The 19433-nt window shown below is 43.6% G+C and overlaps 1 protein-coding gene across 1 annotated transcript in view; it reads left to right on the top strand.

The window, feature by feature from the left end:
• The window catches only part of eea1 (early endosome antigen 1), a 58749-nt gene that overhangs the window by 10222 nt on the left and 29094 nt on the right, over positions 1-19433 (top strand). The window contains exons 8-12 of the mRNA XM_063196413.1: positions 28-149; positions 2294-2449; positions 5629-5745; positions 15439-15777; positions 19114-19263. Of these exons, the coding sequence (XP_063052483.1) occupies positions 28-149; positions 2294-2449; positions 5629-5745; positions 15439-15777; positions 19114-19263 (884 nt within the window). The remainder of the gene's footprint in view (positions 1-27; positions 150-2293; positions 2450-5628; positions 5746-15438; positions 15778-19113; positions 19264-19433) is intronic.

Here is a 19433-nt window from a genome sequence, read left to right as displayed (position 1 = left end):
GAAAATGCGGTGTGTTTCTTTCCTCAGACATCAAGTCGCGTTATGACGAGGAGAAGAGCTTACGGGAGGCGGCAGACCAGCGGCTCTCTGGACTGACACAGGAACTGCACAGAGAACGGCAGGAGAAGGAGAAACTCAACACTGAACTGGTACCCCTCCCCACCCACACACACACACTCACACACTAGGGCTGGAGGAAAGCGATTATTTTTCTAACGACTAGTCGCTCGACTACTTGCACAAAGCATCGACGAAACGTTTTTTTGTGTGTGTTTTTTTTTAAACATGGGTGCTAGTTGGCACTAAGCGCTTCATTCAATTTCTACAGATAGGCCTACAATCGTTCAAAATTCGATCCTATTTGATGCATAGCCTTGACAATTCATATAAAAAAAACTTGTATTTATTGATTTATAATATTCCTAAATGATATTTTGTTTTAGCACGAGACGATGGGGAAGTATTGCAACCGATGTTGCAACTTTACCCGTCCCTAATGTGAAACGTGAATGACGGCAGAAAGCTTGCACTGTCTTGCCATCAGTTTCTTTGCACAGGCACAGCAGTTTAATTAATCTTAATTAAAGCAATAGAGCAATGCATGAGGTTGTTGATAGTTTGATCGCTAACTTTAGGCATATAGTTTCAGCCAATGCAGTGCAGGGAAATTCTTTCCCACGAGGTGAAACGAAACCGTCTTCTGTAGCGGTCTTCTGTAGCCTGAAAGGACAGTGCATGGCCTTTCCGTATTCACACAACGTTGGCATATTAAATGTTAAGTCCAAGCTTTGTTGGCGACTTTGTTGCATATCATTTGGTTAATCCGACATGTGCTGTTGCGATATGCCACTTCACTATTTCAAGGGCTTGTGCACTGATGGTAAGCGAGCGGCAGCGAAGACGGCGATTTTCCCGGTGTGTTACTTGGCTTCTCACAATGACTGTCTGCTTGCGCTGCGGTCTGGTTGAAAATCTCTCCAGCCAATGCTTTATTTGGAGCGTGTAGGCCTTATGTGAATGAAATATCATATTGTCTTTGCTGTTTTTGCCCTCAAATTGACTTGTAAGCAACTGTCGGGTCTTGGGAGGGAAGGAAACGCGCACACACACATGCGGAGTGCTCACCAGCCGAGGAAGATCTCATCCTCTCACCGTATCTGTCTTTTTTGCTCAGCCCAGGTGCCAGTAGAAACTAGTATGTCCAAAACCTTGTGTGCCGACCAAAATTTGATGAAAACTTTTAAACAATGTTTGGCACAGCCAGGCTTTCCATCTCATCCGTGCATATGAACAAACAACAAGGGAGGGTCATCTTCACATAGCCTACATTTAATCAGATAGGCCTACTCGGGAAATGTATAGCCTAGATCTATAAATAGTTATGATTCTTAAATGTATGGGACAAGCATAGGCTAAAGGCTACCAATTGGGCTTCCCTGACCAAAATAGCCATGCAAACGCTGAACTTCTCAATAAGTGGAGAGGTCGCGACTTTCGTCTTCATCCTGTAATGTTGCTAAATTTTAACGTGGCTTTCTCCATGCTTGCAGTCCCCAAAAGCATTTCAGAATCCTCGCCCTTTCACTCTAACAAACACACTATCATTCACTACACTATGTTTGTGAGATGTTTTTTTTTTCATTGGAAATCCAATAGCCTATGTCGAATTATGATTAAATGTTGCATGTCCGTGCGTCACGCTGACAAAAATTTGATGTCGATTATTTTTTTCAGTCAGTGCGTAGACGTCATCGACGTGTTGCCTCCAGCTCTAACACACACACACACACACACACACACACACACACACACACACACACACACACACACACACACACACGCACACACACACCCCTCCTGGCCTGACTGCTACTGCTGCACAAGCTGAAATCATCACAGGTTGAAGGGTTACAGTAAAGAAAACAAGTTAACGCATGCGCGCACGTACACACACACACACACACACACACACACACACACACACACACACACACACACACACACACACACACACTTGGCCTGTCAAAGGTCAAAGGAGCCCTCTTAAGATTCACAGGCTCGTACTGCTAAAGTGTGTGTGTGTGTGTGTGTGTGTGTGTGTGTGTGTGTGTGTGTGTGTGTGTGTGTGTGTGTGTGTGTGTGTGTGTGTGTGTGTGTGTGTGTGTGTGTGTGTGTGTGTGTGTTTGGAAACGTGTTGATGTGATCATTGACCAGGCGATGTGGAGTTGCTGGTGTGTGTGTGAGTGTGTGTGAGTGTGTGTGTGTGTTGCTTATGTGTTCTGTGTGTGTGTAGCTGCAGAGGCCGGGTCAGGAGGATGTTGATGTTCTGAAGAGGGAGCTGGTGCAGGTCCAGACCCTGATGGACAGCATGACGCGCGAACGAGAGGAGGAGTCGGAACGCCTAAAGACCCAATACGACGAGCTGCTCGCCAACCACACTACCTCAGAGGTATACAACACATAATATGGCGTAGTCAACCACCCTTCTCTTCTCCACTCTCACTTTCTCTTCTCCACTCTCACGTTCTCTCCCTCCTCTCTCACTTTCTCTCCCTCTGCTCTCACTTTCTCGCCACTCTCTTTTTTTCGTCCCCTTCTGCTTTCCTTCTCCTCTGTAAACTGACACAGTTGTAGTATATCAGCCATAAATAGTGACTCAGCCCAGCTCTTATCACCATGTTGGTGCTTTATTTAAGATGTAGATAAGACTTGACAGTCATAGGTGTGTTTGTTTCATATCCGAGTTAATTGCGTGTCTTATTCATTCACATAGTCATAAAATAAGAATTTAGGCGAGGCTAGGCGAGATTAGTGAACCGGTACGGTATGTGTTGCAGAGGCCCCTCGAGACTTTGGCCTTCGGATAGATAAATGGCAATGATATACAGCTCTGTGATAAGTGGTCATCTTGGGTGTTGGTGGCTGTGAACCAGTGACCGTTCGCCTTCATGATAGATTCTTGAAGTTAGATATTAACTGCGGTCTGTTCCATCCGCAATTTCCCTGCCTGTCACTGAGGAAGAGTCAGTATGATGCTCATTAATGGTTGTGGTATTTTGATCATGACCTGGAACTAGCAGACTGTAAATTCAAGTGAAAGTGCAAGATTAAAATAGGTAGGGGGAATATAGATACATGGCAAAGGCGTTAACTTCCATCTGTAGTCCAATATAAGCAGGTTTGATGCTTATGGGTAAAAGACAGAAGGCAATGCATAACAATCATAAACTAGACAAGTAGAGACGCTTGTGTGTTGGTTTTGAGGAAGACCTGAAATCTCTGACCTGTTATCTGTAACAAATCTGCCATTTATAGTTTATGTAGTCGGCTGGCAAGTAAACACATGCTGTGTCCCCAGCAGATATCAAGTGGGTATTTTTTTTTCCTTTGGTGGACCATAAGAATAATTCACACATCATTACTGCATTATTGAAACATTGTGGGCCCTGAGGGTGGAGAAGTTGGAGACTTCATTAAAGAGGTGCCACAAAAGTCACTCCACACACACACACACACACACACACACACACACACACACACACACACACACACACACACACACACACACACACACACACACACACACACACACACACACACCCTCTTTTGTCTACAGCTCATCCCTGCACCTGCTCGGTGCTCATAAATGCATGAGAAGCCAATGTGCAGCTCTGTCAGAACAAGCCAGGTGACGCTGATTCATTTTCCCGGAACAGACTTAATAGTATGCCATTATTCAACTAAGTGGTGATGAAAATGTAGGGTCATGTTCAGAGTATTGTCCTCTCTTAAGGTCTAATGAGCTCTGCAGAACCCACTGACTTCATCTGGCATATCGGTTAATTTCTAAACAGTGTTCTACTAAAACCATTATTCAACCTCAATCTACCGGTATACATGTTTAACAACGTATCTTCATTTGCTGTTCAGTGAAATTCCTGCATTTGTTTTACTTCACTTTCGCAACTTCTTTTACATGCTTCTCAGCTTTTGCCCCTCTGATGTTTCCATCCACTCTAATTGTTCTCTGTGTGTGGACTTTTCTAACAACTGCGTATTAGGGCTGCACAATTAATTGAAAATACTCGAAAATCATGATATAATCGTGATATCGAAATAGTGATTTTAATCAGGATTTAATCGTGGCAATAGTGACCTACCTGCGAGAGCCTGCTTCAAGCCAGAACATACTGACAGGCTGGTGTTTCTGGCCAGAAATCTGTTCACCGAAGTTTCATGCCATTGCCTTTTACATAATTATTAAAATTCATTTTATTTTGCTGATCCTGTATGTAATTCATTATTGGTTATATTTAATTTTGTTATATATTTTTTTAAAATAGATTTTTTTTATAGATTTTTTTCCATAATCATGCAGCCCTACTGCATATGCTGGTTGGACTGAAACAAAGCTCAGTGAATGAGTATCTGTTTGAAATGCTGAAATGCCAAGTTGGGAGACTAAGAAGTGTCACACCTGCACCACCTGTTACATGCCAGGCCCATGTTTTCTGAAGTCACTGCAGTGGTTAGTAGACCATGCTAATGTCTGGTGGTCACTAATGTTTGGACATCATATTGACCAATGCTAATCAGCACTTATGAAAGCTGTCTAGGGCATTGCGGTGTCTTTTTGAAGTGGGCTTTCAGGTCTGTCACTATTCTCCTTTGTCCACTGCCCTGTGGTGAATAACCCCATACTTCTGCTTTATCTGTGTGTTTTTGTGCTTTCCTTCCCTGTGTTCCTTCACTGCTTTGTGTGTGTGTCTTTCTCTCCTCTATTCCTCCTCACTTCCTCTGCTCCTTCACTCCCTCTCCTCTCCTCTCCTCTCCTCTCCTCTCCTCTCCTCTCCTCTCCTCTCCTCTCTGCTCCCCTCTCTCCTCTCCTCTCCTCTCCTCCTCGTTCACCCCTCTCCTCGTTCACTGCTCTACTCCACTTCTCTCTCTTCACCTCCTCCCTTGCCCCTTGTTTGTACACTGTGCACCCTGGAGATTCGTAAACTGGAGGTAAATCCCTTCATCTCCTCTCCTTGCCGCTTCCCCTACAGCACACCCTCTCGCACCCTCTCAAAGTGTCACTCAGCATGCAGGAATGATCAACGCCGAACACAAACACCTCAGTCACGACCCAGGAATGATGTGGGACATAAAAAACGCCACAAGCTGTGGAGAGCAGTCCGAGATTATGGGATTTGTTTGTGTCAATTGCGATCTTAGTGGAGACCTGTCATCAAAAGCATTTTGTTTAGTTGCAGCGTGACTATAATTTGTCTGTAATATTTTTGTCATGTATTGTGTGGAGTGTTCACACTGCCCTGTCCTGCCTGTGTGTTGTGGCCTCGTCTGGCATGTCATGCCTGCCATCACATGGATTATTGGTTCAGTGCATTTGTGGTCATTCTGCTGTGGAGCTGCATGACTCCATCTTGTGTTTTTGTGTGTGTGTGTGCGTGTGCGCGTGCGTGCGTGCGTGTGCGTTTTATTTGTCATTGCCACATATGTTAAACGCACACAAAAAAGGATTTTTTCAGTATGGTAAAGCTGTTTCTGAAATCTTAAATCCCTAGCTGATCTTTCAAGTGAAATAAATGTGTTAAAAAACATTTAATTATTGTGGTGGCGTTGCAGAAAACCATCTCCCAACTGAAGGCTGAACTGGAGAAGGGGCCTCAGGAGGCTGCAGTCTACACGCAGCAGATTCACGAGCTGCAGGGCAACCTCAACAACCTACAGCAGCAGAACCAGGTAACATCACATCACATTAACCCATTAAGACCTGAAACGCCTGGAAATACAGGCCCGATCATACTGTGCTTCAAACATTGTCATGAGGCATGACGACAGTGTTGCCAGATGGATAACGCTGAATTATCGTACCAAAACCTCAAAATTATCGTTTTTGGGGGCTTTTTGGGAGGAAATTATCATACAAAACCCAAATTGTTGTTTCAAGGCATCTAAATGAACTGAATTGCATCTAAATGAACTGAACTCTGAAATTATCGTCCATCATGTTTTTTTGATCGTACAGAGGACAATATGGACAAAATCATGGTACAAATATGATAATTATCGTACATCTGGCAACACTGCATGGCGACAACCTCTTGAGCAGTGTAGTAGCCAAGAAACCGATGGTGGGTGCAAAAGGGAAAAAGACGTATCAGCTTTCCCCGACTCATTGATTGAACTGCACCAGAATGCTCCCAGTTTTATTGGTTTCAGTGGGTTCATTTGTATAGCATTAAATGTCATTACATTACATACACAGATGTTTTAGCAACTTTCAATACAGGGCATAAAAAGGCTACTAATGTGTGGATACGTAACACACTCATGCTTTTTTGAAGATTCTGTTTCACTGACAACTAAGTACGTTTTAAGTACCTCGGATATTTTTGGAGGGGGAAGGTGTTTGATGTCTTTGTAGAGCTTCAAGATACCCATCAAACTTCGGTCTTTTACCTCCACAAATGTTACACTATAAACACATCCTAAAATAATTTGTATATTTCACCCCACATAAACCTCAGCTATGGCTGTCGATAGGAAAGGCAAAAAAGGTAGTGGACAGAGAGGGCAACAGAGAGACATCAAGAGAAATGGAAGATGGAGATGTGACTGAGAGGAGGGAGACATTGTCAGATGACGTTGTTGCAAAGTCAATTGCCAATACAAAGGAAGCTTTTTTGAAAAGTGCTTGAATTAGTTCATGAAAAAGGTGTGGGAACCCTGACACACACACACACACACACACACACACACACACACACACACACACACACACACACACACACACAGACACAGACGAACCACCTACCAGCAACACGCCATCCCAGATGCCCAGTGAGCCCCAGTAATCCCTGTCCAAATTTAAATTTACTGTAGAAGTGTTTACGAGAGACGCAGCTGCATACACGGGCCTCTGGCCCATGCGTCACGCATCTCCACACACACGCGCGCACACACACACACACACACACACTCTGGCTCACACACACTTATGCAACGGGCACACCGCTCGGACACACACACACACGCTACCCCATCAAAGGGCTCTTGTTGTCAGCAGGCTGTGTGTTTCTGCTGGCCATCAAGCGCGTGTTGACAAAACTGCAGCTCCTCTCTATTATTAAAAGCGGTGGGGGGTGACGCTCCTCACCGTGCACAACCATCAGACCTGCTGCTATGCAGCCTGAAATACGAGCACAGCCCAGGTAACACAGCTCAGGGTGTGTGTCTGTGTGTCTGTGTGTGCGTGCGTGCGTGCGTCTGTTTGTGTGTGTGTGTGCATGCATTTGTGATTGTGTGAGGGATCGACAGAGTACGTGTTCACTGGTAGGGATTAAACTGTCAGGGCCGAACAGTGAGAGTGATGCCAGCAGGGAAATGCCACAGGTGTGTGTGTGTGCGTGTGTGTGCGCGTGTGTGTGCGTGCGTGTGTGTGCGTGCGTGTGTGTGTGTGCGTGTGTGTGTGCGCGCGCGCGTGTGTGTGCTTGTGCGTGTGTGTGCTTGTGCGTGCATGTGCTTGTGCGTGCGTGTGTGCGTGCGTGTGTGTGTGCGCGCATGCTTGTGTGAGGGGGTAGGGGGGTATAGTTGGATGTGTCCCATCGCTGCCTGCCATCAGTGCTTGTCCTGTGCTGTCACCGCATCCCTTTCCAGATAAGCACGGGGAGGATTGAAGCCTGAATGACAGCGGGGACACTGACTGGTGTGTCTGTCCGTGTGTGTGTGTGTGAGATAATGTGGGTGTTTGTTTATCAGCAGACCTCTGGTGATTGGGTGAAAGGATAAACATTTAAGCAAGCGGTCATGTGTGGATGGATGTATTGAATGGTAATGTAGCATGGTAACAAGTGTGGTACCAGAGAGGGGTGGAGCGCGGGTCAGCTGTTGTGCTAAGTAGGACATGTCTGTCAGCCTGTCTACAGTACAGTACAGAGAAGGCCAGAGGTAGGAGAGGACCAGAGGTGTGTGTGTGTGTGTGTGTGTGTGTGTGTGTGTGTGTGTGTGTGTGTGTGTGTGTGTGTGTGTGTGTGTGTGTGTGTGTGTGTGTGTGTGTGTGTGTGTGTGTGTGTGTGTGTGTGCGCACGCTTGAGGTGATGATGATGATGATGGTGGTGGTAGTGATGTATGTGTGAGAGTTTGATAGTGGTAGTGTGTGTCTGTGTCTATGTGTGTGTTTTGGATAGTGTGTGTGTCTGCTTGTCTGTGTGCGCGTGCGCTAGGTGTTGATGATGCTGGTGTGGTGAATTTAGTGAGTGGTCTTCATTTTAAACGTTCTCAGCTGTCACCTGGGTATGTGGTGACTGGAAGACTTGAGATACTGTACCTCCCATATGCGTCAACCCTCTCCACAGCACGCACACACACACACACACACACACACACACACACACACACACACACACACACACACACACACACACACACACGTGCGCGCCGCACACACACACATTTGCGCGCACATACGCTTGCACATACACACACAGGTGCGCACACACACACACACACACACATTCTCACACACACATTCTCACACACACATTCTCACACACACATTCTCACACACACATTCTCACACACACATTCTCACACACACATTCACACACACACATTCTCACACACACACACACACACACACACACACACACACACTCCGGTTAGTGACCGAGTCGTTATCAAGCCTGCTCTTTCTTAGCCGTCTGGCATGGCGGGGTCATGGTAAACGCTCACACACACTCGCGGCATTCGAGTGTCCCCTTCCCAGCGCCGAGAAATTCCACCTTTGAAGTGTCATCACCTCCCGTCTCGGTGACCGGCTGGGCCGAAGGGAGACGGACTGACTTTGGATCCTTTAAGGTGGAACTGCCCTTGGAAGTCTTAGGCCTGCTGACTGGCAGGGTTGCCACATATGACCGCCCCTTAAAAAAATTCTCAAAAACTGCCTAAAGGCACTCAATCCTGCCCACAGATGGCCGTACGACGCGGCCCAATTCGGCTGAAAACCGCTCATTGTGGCAACACTGCTGACAGGAGGTCCCTCTTGACCACTGTAGTCGACTTCATCCATGTGCTCAGCATTTCCAGATCTCAAATCACTCACTGATTCTTGAAAGTTAAGCAAAATCATATCCCAGCAATAAACATGCTATTTCTAGTGAAAATCAACTACATTTTCATGAACAAAATTAATCCAGGTAATGACCAAGGGGCCTGTTACAAAAATGCACAGTTGTTTGAAATACAAACCCCAACTCCGGTGAAGTTGGGACGTTTGGTAAACTGTGAATAAAATCAAAATGCTATCATTATCAAAACATTCATTAGATGGAGAATAGTGAAAAGACAACATATCAAGTGTTAAAACCGAGAAAAAATATTGTTTTGGGGGACATATGTACTAATTTCTAACTTGATAAGTGCAACACGTCTCAAATAAGTTGGGACGGGGATCAGTGCAATGTAATAAACATCGAAATAAGATAAAACAATAAAGAAGAACATTTCAAAATTAATTGTACTGATGGACAACACAAGTGTCCAGGTATAAGGCCATCACAGAGAGGCTGAGTCACTCAGAATTAAAGAAGCAGAGGGAATAATTACCATAGATATTACATACCTTTTTGAATTCCCCTTGATTTACCCTGATTGACTGTATATAAGATATTTTTGTCATTAAAATCATTGTATAGGTTCATGACATCATGAGATATATATTGGCTGTAGTCTCACTCTAGCACTCCAAGAATTACAGCTATTGAAAATTTACCATATTAGCAATGCTTCATGTCTGCAAATGACAGGGGGGTTTAACAGTCTTCTATGCACCCCTGCTCACTTGAAAGATAGGAATTAACACTGTTTTTTATATAAAATCATCTCATCGGTTAATGTATTTAACTGTTAAGTGTTGTATTTTGTTTTGTTTTTAGTCTTCCTTGGCATTTGCTGCCTTTTATTGTCCCCGTCCCAACTCTTTTGAGACGTGTTGTTTTTACATATTCATGAATATCCCCCAAAACAATAATTTTGGTCAGTTTTGATGGCTGACATGTTTTCTTTGTGCCGTTCTCCATCTAATGTAAGAATCAGACGTTTTGAAAATGGCAGTATTTTGTTATTATTCACAATTTACCTTGTGTCCCAACTTCTATGGAGTTGGGGTTTGTGTCTAAGTGTAATTTTATCACTTTTCATGGCTATAAACCTGCCCACACTCCAATTAAAAAAAAAAGATCACTGATGGAATTGAATAATATCACCTAGACGTGGAAGAGCATATTGAAGTGGTTCTACAGATATGCACATAGTGAGTGGAAAACGATATTAACTATTATTATATGGTGTGACGTCATCGGTCAATGGGGCTCCCCAACGTTCGCACATCTGATATTTGAGATAAGGACGAGTTGGTCTATATCAGACCGCTGTCAATGGCAACAAGACTTTTCACTGCTAAAACGAATGTTTCATATCACTCCGTAGGGGGTCCGATCTTTTGTCACTCTAATCAGCTGCTGTGATAGACAACACCACGTGTGAATCATTCTGTCGCCATGTGTGAATCATTTAAGTATATCCATATAATAAGCAGGTTAACGTTCGGCGAGTCGGTCGCTTTGTGGAATAGCAGCACTTCAGAGAGAACAAGACCCCTCCACTCCACGTCGGGGTCTAAAGATTCTCTCTGTCGTGCTGCTATTCCACGGTAGCGACCTTCTCGCCAAACGTTAACCCTTACTTATTTTCTGATTGCTCAAAATGTGTGCAGCATGTTCGTCATCACCACTGTCAGATTTTTTTAAAGACAATAAAATCAGGTATGCACAAAGTCATTGACATTACTTAGGACCCCTTTTCAAACCTTTAGCTATACTGCATACTTCACCATCACTGAAGCCCCTGTAAGTTTACTATTTTCTCCTCAATTTGTTAATTTGTTTGGACACTGGTACTGTCCCAACCATGAACTGTCAACACCATCGGGGGGTTTTAATAGCATAATATTACATTAATGTTAATTAATATATACTTTTTCAGAAAGGTATGAAGCACCTAAGATACAGAGTGAAAACAAAATGGCTAATGTGAACGAACAATGCATAATATGTAAAAGAGTATTTTTTTTGTCTCACACCGTCAGATGTCACCACCGTCAGATTTTGTTCTGCTCGTCATCTCGTTCCATATTTTACTAAATTGTGCTGGTTAATGAAACATTGCCGACATGTTAGTAATAACTGTGATCCAAAATTATACTCTAGTCTCCACTGAGGTGCATTTGGAGGGTGTTTTGTCACATCTGATGGAGGTCACAAAAAAACATGTGTTTTACATGTTTTTGACAAGTTTTAAGAATATGCTTACAATATGCAGGGTCCCCGCGGTGCATTAAAAAGCATTAAAAGGCATTAAATACAGAACTTGCAATTTAAGGCTTTAAAAATCATTAAATTTCGAGGTGTGGCATTAATTTTCCAAAGGATCGGCATTAAATTTCATCTAGACACAATACAGTAGCCTAATATATAGATGTTTGGACAGTTAAATTACGTAAAAACATTTTTCCATCATTAAGACAGACGGCAACAAGCGCTCCGAGTAGGAACATGCCTGGGGTAGGAAACAAGGCACTCGCCAGGTAGCAGACCCCCTCGTCTGGATCCCCCTACTGGTTGATGAAGATGGCTGACCAAGTAAATTCCATCGACCACAATGCGTGTGGTGGCTGACTTGACCGCAGTAAAGAGTTGAGACTTTAAATGTCATCAACCAAAATGCCGCGTGGATATTTCTATGGTACCGCTTTACTCGTCGAAATCGTAAGTCTGAGTTTGAGTGTAGCGTTTGCTATAGCGCATATCATTTCATGAATGCCATGATTGCAATTTAGATTAGCAGTTTAATCGTGCAATATTCTACTTCAAAGTCTCCGAGCTTCGTATCATTGTGTTTATGGTTATTTGATGCTGTCAAGGGGTAACGCAATCGGGAGTGGGCCTGAGTGTAGTGAAGTTGCAAGCGGTGGAAATGTGTGTAAAATGTAATAAACCTGTGTTTACGAGTCTAAATGACGCAATGAGGATATGCGAGGATGTCCAAATCGGTAACCGCGTGGCGTGTGCATCGGTAGCTTATATTTTAGTCGCGTGTCAGCGGTGAAATGCTTGTGGTATTCACATGAAGCTGCTGCTGCTTCTTGCTCTCGCCGCTCCGAAGAAGGACTTGTTGCTAAACTGAAAGTAGAACGCCTCTTGCTAGATGACACCGTCTCTATGATGAAGCTTGGGGGGGAAAGGCGGAGTAGCCCAGAGCCGTTCCTTTTTAACCCTTTTTCCACAGGTGTTATAGCCTCTACTCATAGTAGGCTGTGCACTCAACTATTTATCCATTATGAATGGTCAATTGTTGCCCATTTTATTTTATTTTTATAATTGAAGGTATTTGATGAAATGTCATCAAACTTTCAAACATGCACAATTTTGAAATGGTTTCAGTTTTGAAGGAATTTAAAAGAAATGGGTTAGGCCTAATGGGATTTCAAACAAGTGTGTGTCACCTCGCTCTTTTTTGTTGTGTTTGCATCTCTTTGGTTAAATTAAGCACAACAATAAAGACTATTGGGGCTTGGGCCCTCCTGGGCAGCAGCCAGATCAACTGTATTTTAACACAGACGCAGGCTACTTTGATTTTAAATAATGCATTATTCTAAGGGAGGGGCAGATTCTTCAGTCATCAAAACTCCCACATCATTCAGAAACCTCTTTAACAATAGCAAGTCATGGCAAATGTCTGCCACAGAAAGTGACAAGGGAGCTGGCAGTGAGAATGAAATAACACAGAGAGCAGCGTGAATGCATGCTCAGTTTTATTTCATAGGCTTATTAAAGCATGTGCGAGACTGAGGGAGAAACATTAGCGCCCCCCCCATTAACTTAAATTCCTGCTTGTATGCAATTCGGCAAGCTTGGTCTCCATAGGCTTCCAGATCAGTTCTTCCTTGCTGCTGCTTACATGTGTTCACATTAGGCTTCACTACTAGCACAATAGTCTTAAATAATACTTGTATTGTATATATGTATTGCATTGCATTATAGCAATGTAATAACACTTATACCATGTAACGTGCACATGCACACACCCCGTGTAGTGGTATTAATTTTCTTGTTGGAGGTATTAAAAATGGTATTAAAAAGCATTAAATTGGGTGAGCAAAAATGTGCAGATACCCTGATATGTATTTACAATTATGTTGAATTGTTGAAGTAATTCTTAACTTTAATACAGTAAACACATTTTTTTTTACTTATAATTCTGTCTGACACTCTTGACAAAACCAAGTAAGAGCTTATTTTATGAAAAATGTAAAACATGGGGAGCTTGGCCAATACATTCACTGCACAGCCAAGACCTTCGTCTATGATAATACATCTCTATATTTTGGATTTGAACAACTTTGCCACATTCTCAAGAATCAGTGACCTACCTCCTAGAGAATCTAACTGATGAAGAAAAAACACACGCACAAACATAATGTACACACACATAAAGTGTTTATGCAAGATGCCATTGACTTGAGAGGGCTTTTTATTTTGTTAAATGTAGTTAATAATGATGCCACTGTCACCACCCTCAGGTTACTGTCACCATATTGTTTGTAATTCACTTTTCTTTCAACATCTAAACCTGTATTAGCCCCTTAATCAAGAATCAGTGAAATATGTTCTACCCATGGTTTAGGTTGAAAAATGTCATCCATTCATTAGGTACAGCATGAATACAATAATTAATTTGTTATTTTTAAAGTGGAATTGTTGCCAAATTTTGCCCAAATGAGCTGCCTTGAATGTTAATAGCTAGCGATACTTGTGAATGGACAATTACAATGTTTTTAATTTGGGAGCTTCCTTCACACTGCTTAGTACTTATGTCAGCTGATTTGTCCTTGACCCTGCCTGTGTCCCAGTTAGACATGGGTGTGACAGGACACAGTGGCACTGAGAGGGGACTGACGTGGGCTTCAAACGCATCGACAAATGCTCTGTGTGTCATCTGCACATTATTCAGCTTCAAAATAGTTTTAGTGTTGCTTTCAACAACTCTGTCAACAGAGAAGGATGACGAAAAAATGATTATAATTGATTACAACAAACTCAATTCTGTTGCCTTCTGTCAATGACCGCAAGTGTCATGAATCTTGAATGTGAATCTTTAAAAGTTATTGGAAACTATGCTAAAAAATCTAATTTTTTACTCCTCCAGCCCGTGTGTGTGTGTGTGTGTGTGTATGCGCGTGTGTGTGTGTGCGTGTGTGTGCGCACGCTGTCTAGCTTGTATTTGTAAGTAGAAATTAGTATATTTATATTTACCAACACCTGTATGTGTGTCTATGTAGGCTAAACGCCATTTTCACTTTTGATGTGAAATTACAGTAGAGGGACAGATAATAAATGAGAATGAGATAGAAGTGGGTTGGAAATGAATGACCTTGGGGAGGGATCTGATCCTTGGTTCTCAGATATACGATATGGGCCCCACGGCCAACTGCGTCACCATGCCCCAGTGTGCCCTACCTCTTGGTAACACTTAATTTGAAGGCGTCAGTGATACAAGATGACACCTAGCATGATGACGATGTCACTTAGTTAGTATGATGATGGCTACTTAACATGGAGTCTAATAAGAGTCAATTCACGTTTATTGCTGTTACCATTCATTGTTGTTGGTAAATTTTTTAAAGATTTATGATGGCAAACAAAAGCCTGAATGACCTTTCATTAATGTTCTTAATATGTCTTATGTTTTTTTTTGGTAGGGCTGGGCAGTTGATTGATCAAAATTGACCAAGTGTGTGCCAGTGTGCAGGGGCGGTTCTAAGGGGTGGCAGGGGGTGGCATTTGCCCCCCCAGAAATATGATTTGCCACCCCAATTATGAGCCCTGATTGTGACCAATAGCCTTAATGCTTGACATCATTTCAGACATAGAACTTTAGGTTGCAGGGTTTCACTTTAAGGGATTCACTGTATCACATAAGTGTGTGTGTCGATTATATAGCGTTTATAATTTTGCCTTAGTGTAGGAGCATGCCCCCCTGAAATACACTTCGCCACCCCTTTGCCACCCCAAGAATAAATGTCTGGAACCGCCCCTGCCAGTGTGCCAGTTATCAGTCAGTATGTGGAAATATATTGCGATCGACTTATCATATCTCCTAGTACTAGGCTCATGCTGCACTTTATGCTCTGGAGACCCCTTCAAATAAAGTGTAACTCATCTCCTCCCTCTTCTGGCCCTGTCTCCTCCTTTTTTACCCATTGTTCGCCCTTGGTCCTCACTCTATCCTGTACCCTCTCTCCATATCTCCACTCCTTTCACCCTATCCTATCTTGCATCTCCCCTTCTAACCCCCCCCCATCCCTCTCTCTCTCAGAACCTCTCAGAGCGTCTGAGCAAGCGTGAGCTGGAGCAGCGTGATCTTGAAGAGCGCCACAGCGAGAGCCAGACCTCGGCGCGGAGCCTGCAGTCCAAGTTGCAGCAGCGGGAGCTGGAGCTGCAGGAAGCGCAGGCCCGCGGCGCCCAGGCCGAGGCCTCCCTGGCCAGGAACCAGGCGGAGCTGGGGGAGCGCGACCAGGAGGCCGCCCGCCTCAAGAGGGAGCTCAACCAGCTGGAGCTGCTGCAGCAGGAGCTGAAGGCAGAGAAGAAGCAGATGCAGCAGCACAGGGAGGAGAAGGAGAACCAGGGAATGCAGCAGCAAGGAGAGATCAGCCAGGTGAGACATGCTACACACACACACACACACACACACACACACACACACACACACACACACACACACACACACACACACACACACACACACACACACACACACGCAGCAGCAGCAGCAGGGAGAGGTAGCCAGGGGATGCAGCAGCAAGGAGAGATTAGCCAGGTGAGACATACTGCACACACACACACACACACACACACACACACACACACACACACACACACACACACACACACACACACACACACACACACACACACACACACACACACACACACACACACACACACACACACACACACACACACACACACAAGCAGCAGCAGGGAGAGGTAGCCAGGGGCTGCAGCAGCAAGGAGAGATTAGCCAGGTGAGACATGCTACACACACACACAATCAGCCTGGTGGGAAACAAGGCATGCACAACAGATTTTACCTGTATGCATGGAAATGGTATCACTACATACACAACCTTGAAGGTGCACTGTGCAGGAAATGGTCCAAAAAAAAGGTACTTCAACTATGCTGCTCATTGAAACTGGGCTGCCTATTGCCTAATTTGATGTTTTCATGAAAGTTTAGCAAGTAATAAGCTAATATTTTCTAGTATGGCCCAAGTACAGTCATTTTTGTCTCTAAAAATGTCTTTCTTGACATTCAAAATGCCGGACCATGGAGAAGATGTCCATGTATGAAAAGTGCAATTTTTCCAGTCATAATGCATACTTAGAATTCGATGGTGGTGGTAAGTATTCATGAAAAAGATAACATTAGTTAATGGGTAGCATGAATTCTGAAAATAAACAACTAAAAATCTTACGCAGTGCACCTTTAAAAGAGCAGAATGAAAGATTTTGGTCTGCTAAATTTACATTTCAATGTGACATTTCTGTAAAAGGCTGCATTGTAGTACAGCCGGCTCCTCCGTTGGAGAGGGGTTCACACAGTGACATTTAATTTGCACCCCTAAAAGAGATGCCATCTGTCTGCCAGCCCTCGCCCTCCTGTCACCCACAAGCTCCCTCTGTCGGGAGTAGGGCTGGGAACCCATCCAGATGTCCTGGATCCATTTGATTCTGATCCAGTAGGTCCACAATCCGATTCGATCCACGATCTGATTCGATTCGATTCGATATCCATCTTCTGTATTGCTGGGTTGTCACTTCAACTGCCTAGAATTATAAGATCGGCTATAAAAACCTTAATATGTCAGCCTCTGAAGCACAGACAAACATGAAATACCTTTGTAAGAGAGAAAGAGGTGGGAAACTTGGTATGAGGGAGAAAGGTGGGAAAAGACAGACACTATTGATATGAACAGGTCATCTGAATCTTGAAAAGAGCTACCGGATGTGGGTGAGAAATAGCACCTATAATCTGCAAAAGATTGATACACAAAGTTTTGATTCGATATCACACTTTTTCAAACGTGAATCAATATCGGATTGCAATTCGGTCTTTTGATCCCAGCCCTAGTCGGTAGACTTCAATCTAGGGGTGGGCGATATGGCAAAAATGTTGTATCAGGTTTTTTTAACATGAAATCTCGATTTCGATTTTTTTATCACGATCTTCCATCCAAAAAATACAAACAACAAAAAACAACTTTCATATACTTGCAATTTGTAATTTGCAGTCAATAAAATGTTAACACACTGATGATACTCTCATAAAGTGTACAATTGGAATACAATAATGTAAAGAATAAAGTGAAGACAACAACACTAGTGAGAAAACGTCACTCTGATACTTATAATAAACATCCTCACTGCAAGACGATCTATACGATTTCTCCACTTTGGCAGATTCGAGACGGTCTTTTACTCAATATCACGATTCACGATTTAATATCGTCATATCGCCCACCCCTACTTCAATCTGACAAAATGACAAAAAGATTGTTTCAAATCAATAAAATAAAATATGATATTGATATCACTATATAAATTCGATATATTGCACAGCCCTAACACATACACAAACTGCCCACAGCGAGTGGGACACAAAGCCTTTAATCTTGGCCTTTTTCAGCCTTGCCAAAAACACAACAGTGCATCTCAGAGGTACACACACACACACACACACACACACACACACACACACACACACACACACACACACACACACACAGCCTTGTGCTATGTGCAGATAGGCTTCTTGGCAGTGCCAATTCAAGTCAAGGTTGAGGCACGGCGATGTAGATGGTTTTCAGGATTTTAATCAGGCACGGCTGGAATGCCACATTCCTCTCTTCTGGCAAGAGCTGTGCAGACAAGGTAATGCTTTCATTCGCCACATCTCTGACAAGCCCCAGACATTTTCTCTGCCTCTTAAAAACTCTCTGATGTCGTCTGATTGGTCTCGCTTTCAGCAGTTGGTTATCTTTTTTTAGAAAAGTACTACCTACCACCCCCTCTCCCTCTCTCTCTCTCTACAAACTGACAGGCTTTTAGTGTTTGCAGACAGCATTCCGATACAGGTTGGGTGTGTGTGTGTGTGTATGCGCGTGCGCGTGCCTAGACATTCTCCAGTGCCTTGCACAATGAATCAAACCTCCATGTGCCACCCCGTAATGTTGGAAGTCAACTCAGGTCACTGGCTCTGTATCTAGAACCTATGGTGTCATATGGCTTAGGCCCTAAATAAATTGTAAATATGCTTGAGCAATATCATCCTAATAGATCATGTCTTAGGTCTTCAGAATCTCCTCTACTGGTTGTGCCAAGGGTCAAGTCTAGACAGGCTGAAGTGGCATTTAGTCATTGTGCTGCAAAATGCTGGAACTTCCTGAACTTCCTGTCCAAATTAGAACTGCCCCGACAGTATCTTGTTTTGAAAGGAAATTTAAAACAGCTTTATTCTCACATCTGCCTTTGGTGATAGTTAGTTAGTTACATACTATCTATAACACAGTATAGTTTCTTTTTTCTCTTCTCTTTAGCACATTGAATTTATGTATGATGATGTGCTATATAAGTAATTTTGATTGATTGATTGATTGATGTGCTGTGATGTACTAGGCAATCAGGTGTACAGTTTAATGCCTACTGTACTGGAAATTGTATCTGATTTTCACATTGTTTAAATGTGATGTTCCGTCTGTCTCTCTGTCATTGGCTGTACGTACGTGCATGTGTGTGTGTGTGTGTGTATGTGCTCATACACTACTGTGTGTGTGTGTGTGTGTGTGTGTGTGTGTGTGTGTGTGTGTGTGTGTGTGTGTGTGTGTGTGTGTGTGTGTGTGTGTGTGTGTGTGTGTGTGTGTGTGTGTGTGTGTGTGTGTGTGTGTGTGTGTGTGTGTGTGTGTGTGTGTGTGTGTGTGTGTGTGTGTGCTAGCTCCATACTAAGCTGCTGGAGGCTGAGCGTCAGCTGGGTGAGCTTCAGGGCCGTCTGAAGGAGCAGAGGCAGCTGTCTGGGGAGAAGCTGAAGGACCGCGAACAGCAGGCGGCAGACCTGCAACTCAAACTCGCACGTTCTGAGGAACAGGTATGCATGGGTTTGCCATGTTTGTAAACACAATGTTTTGAGGAGGGGCAAGACACTGGCAGCCAACCACGTGAGCAAATGTTTTGACTGACAGCGGTTTCCAACAATCAGAGGTCGAATTTTGCACAGGTAGTTTCGCGCAGTCAGGTTAAAACTAACATTTAGAACAC

Source organism: Engraulis encrasicolus, chromosome 4 (assembly GCF_034702125.1).
Source record: "Engraulis encrasicolus isolate BLACKSEA-1 chromosome 4, IST_EnEncr_1.0, whole genome shotgun sequence".
NCBI lineage: Eukaryota > Metazoa > Chordata > Actinopteri > Clupeiformes > Engraulidae > Engraulis > Engraulis encrasicolus.
The sequence above is the reverse complement of the archived record's forward strand: the minus strand, read 5'-3'. Positions and strand labels throughout refer to the sequence as shown.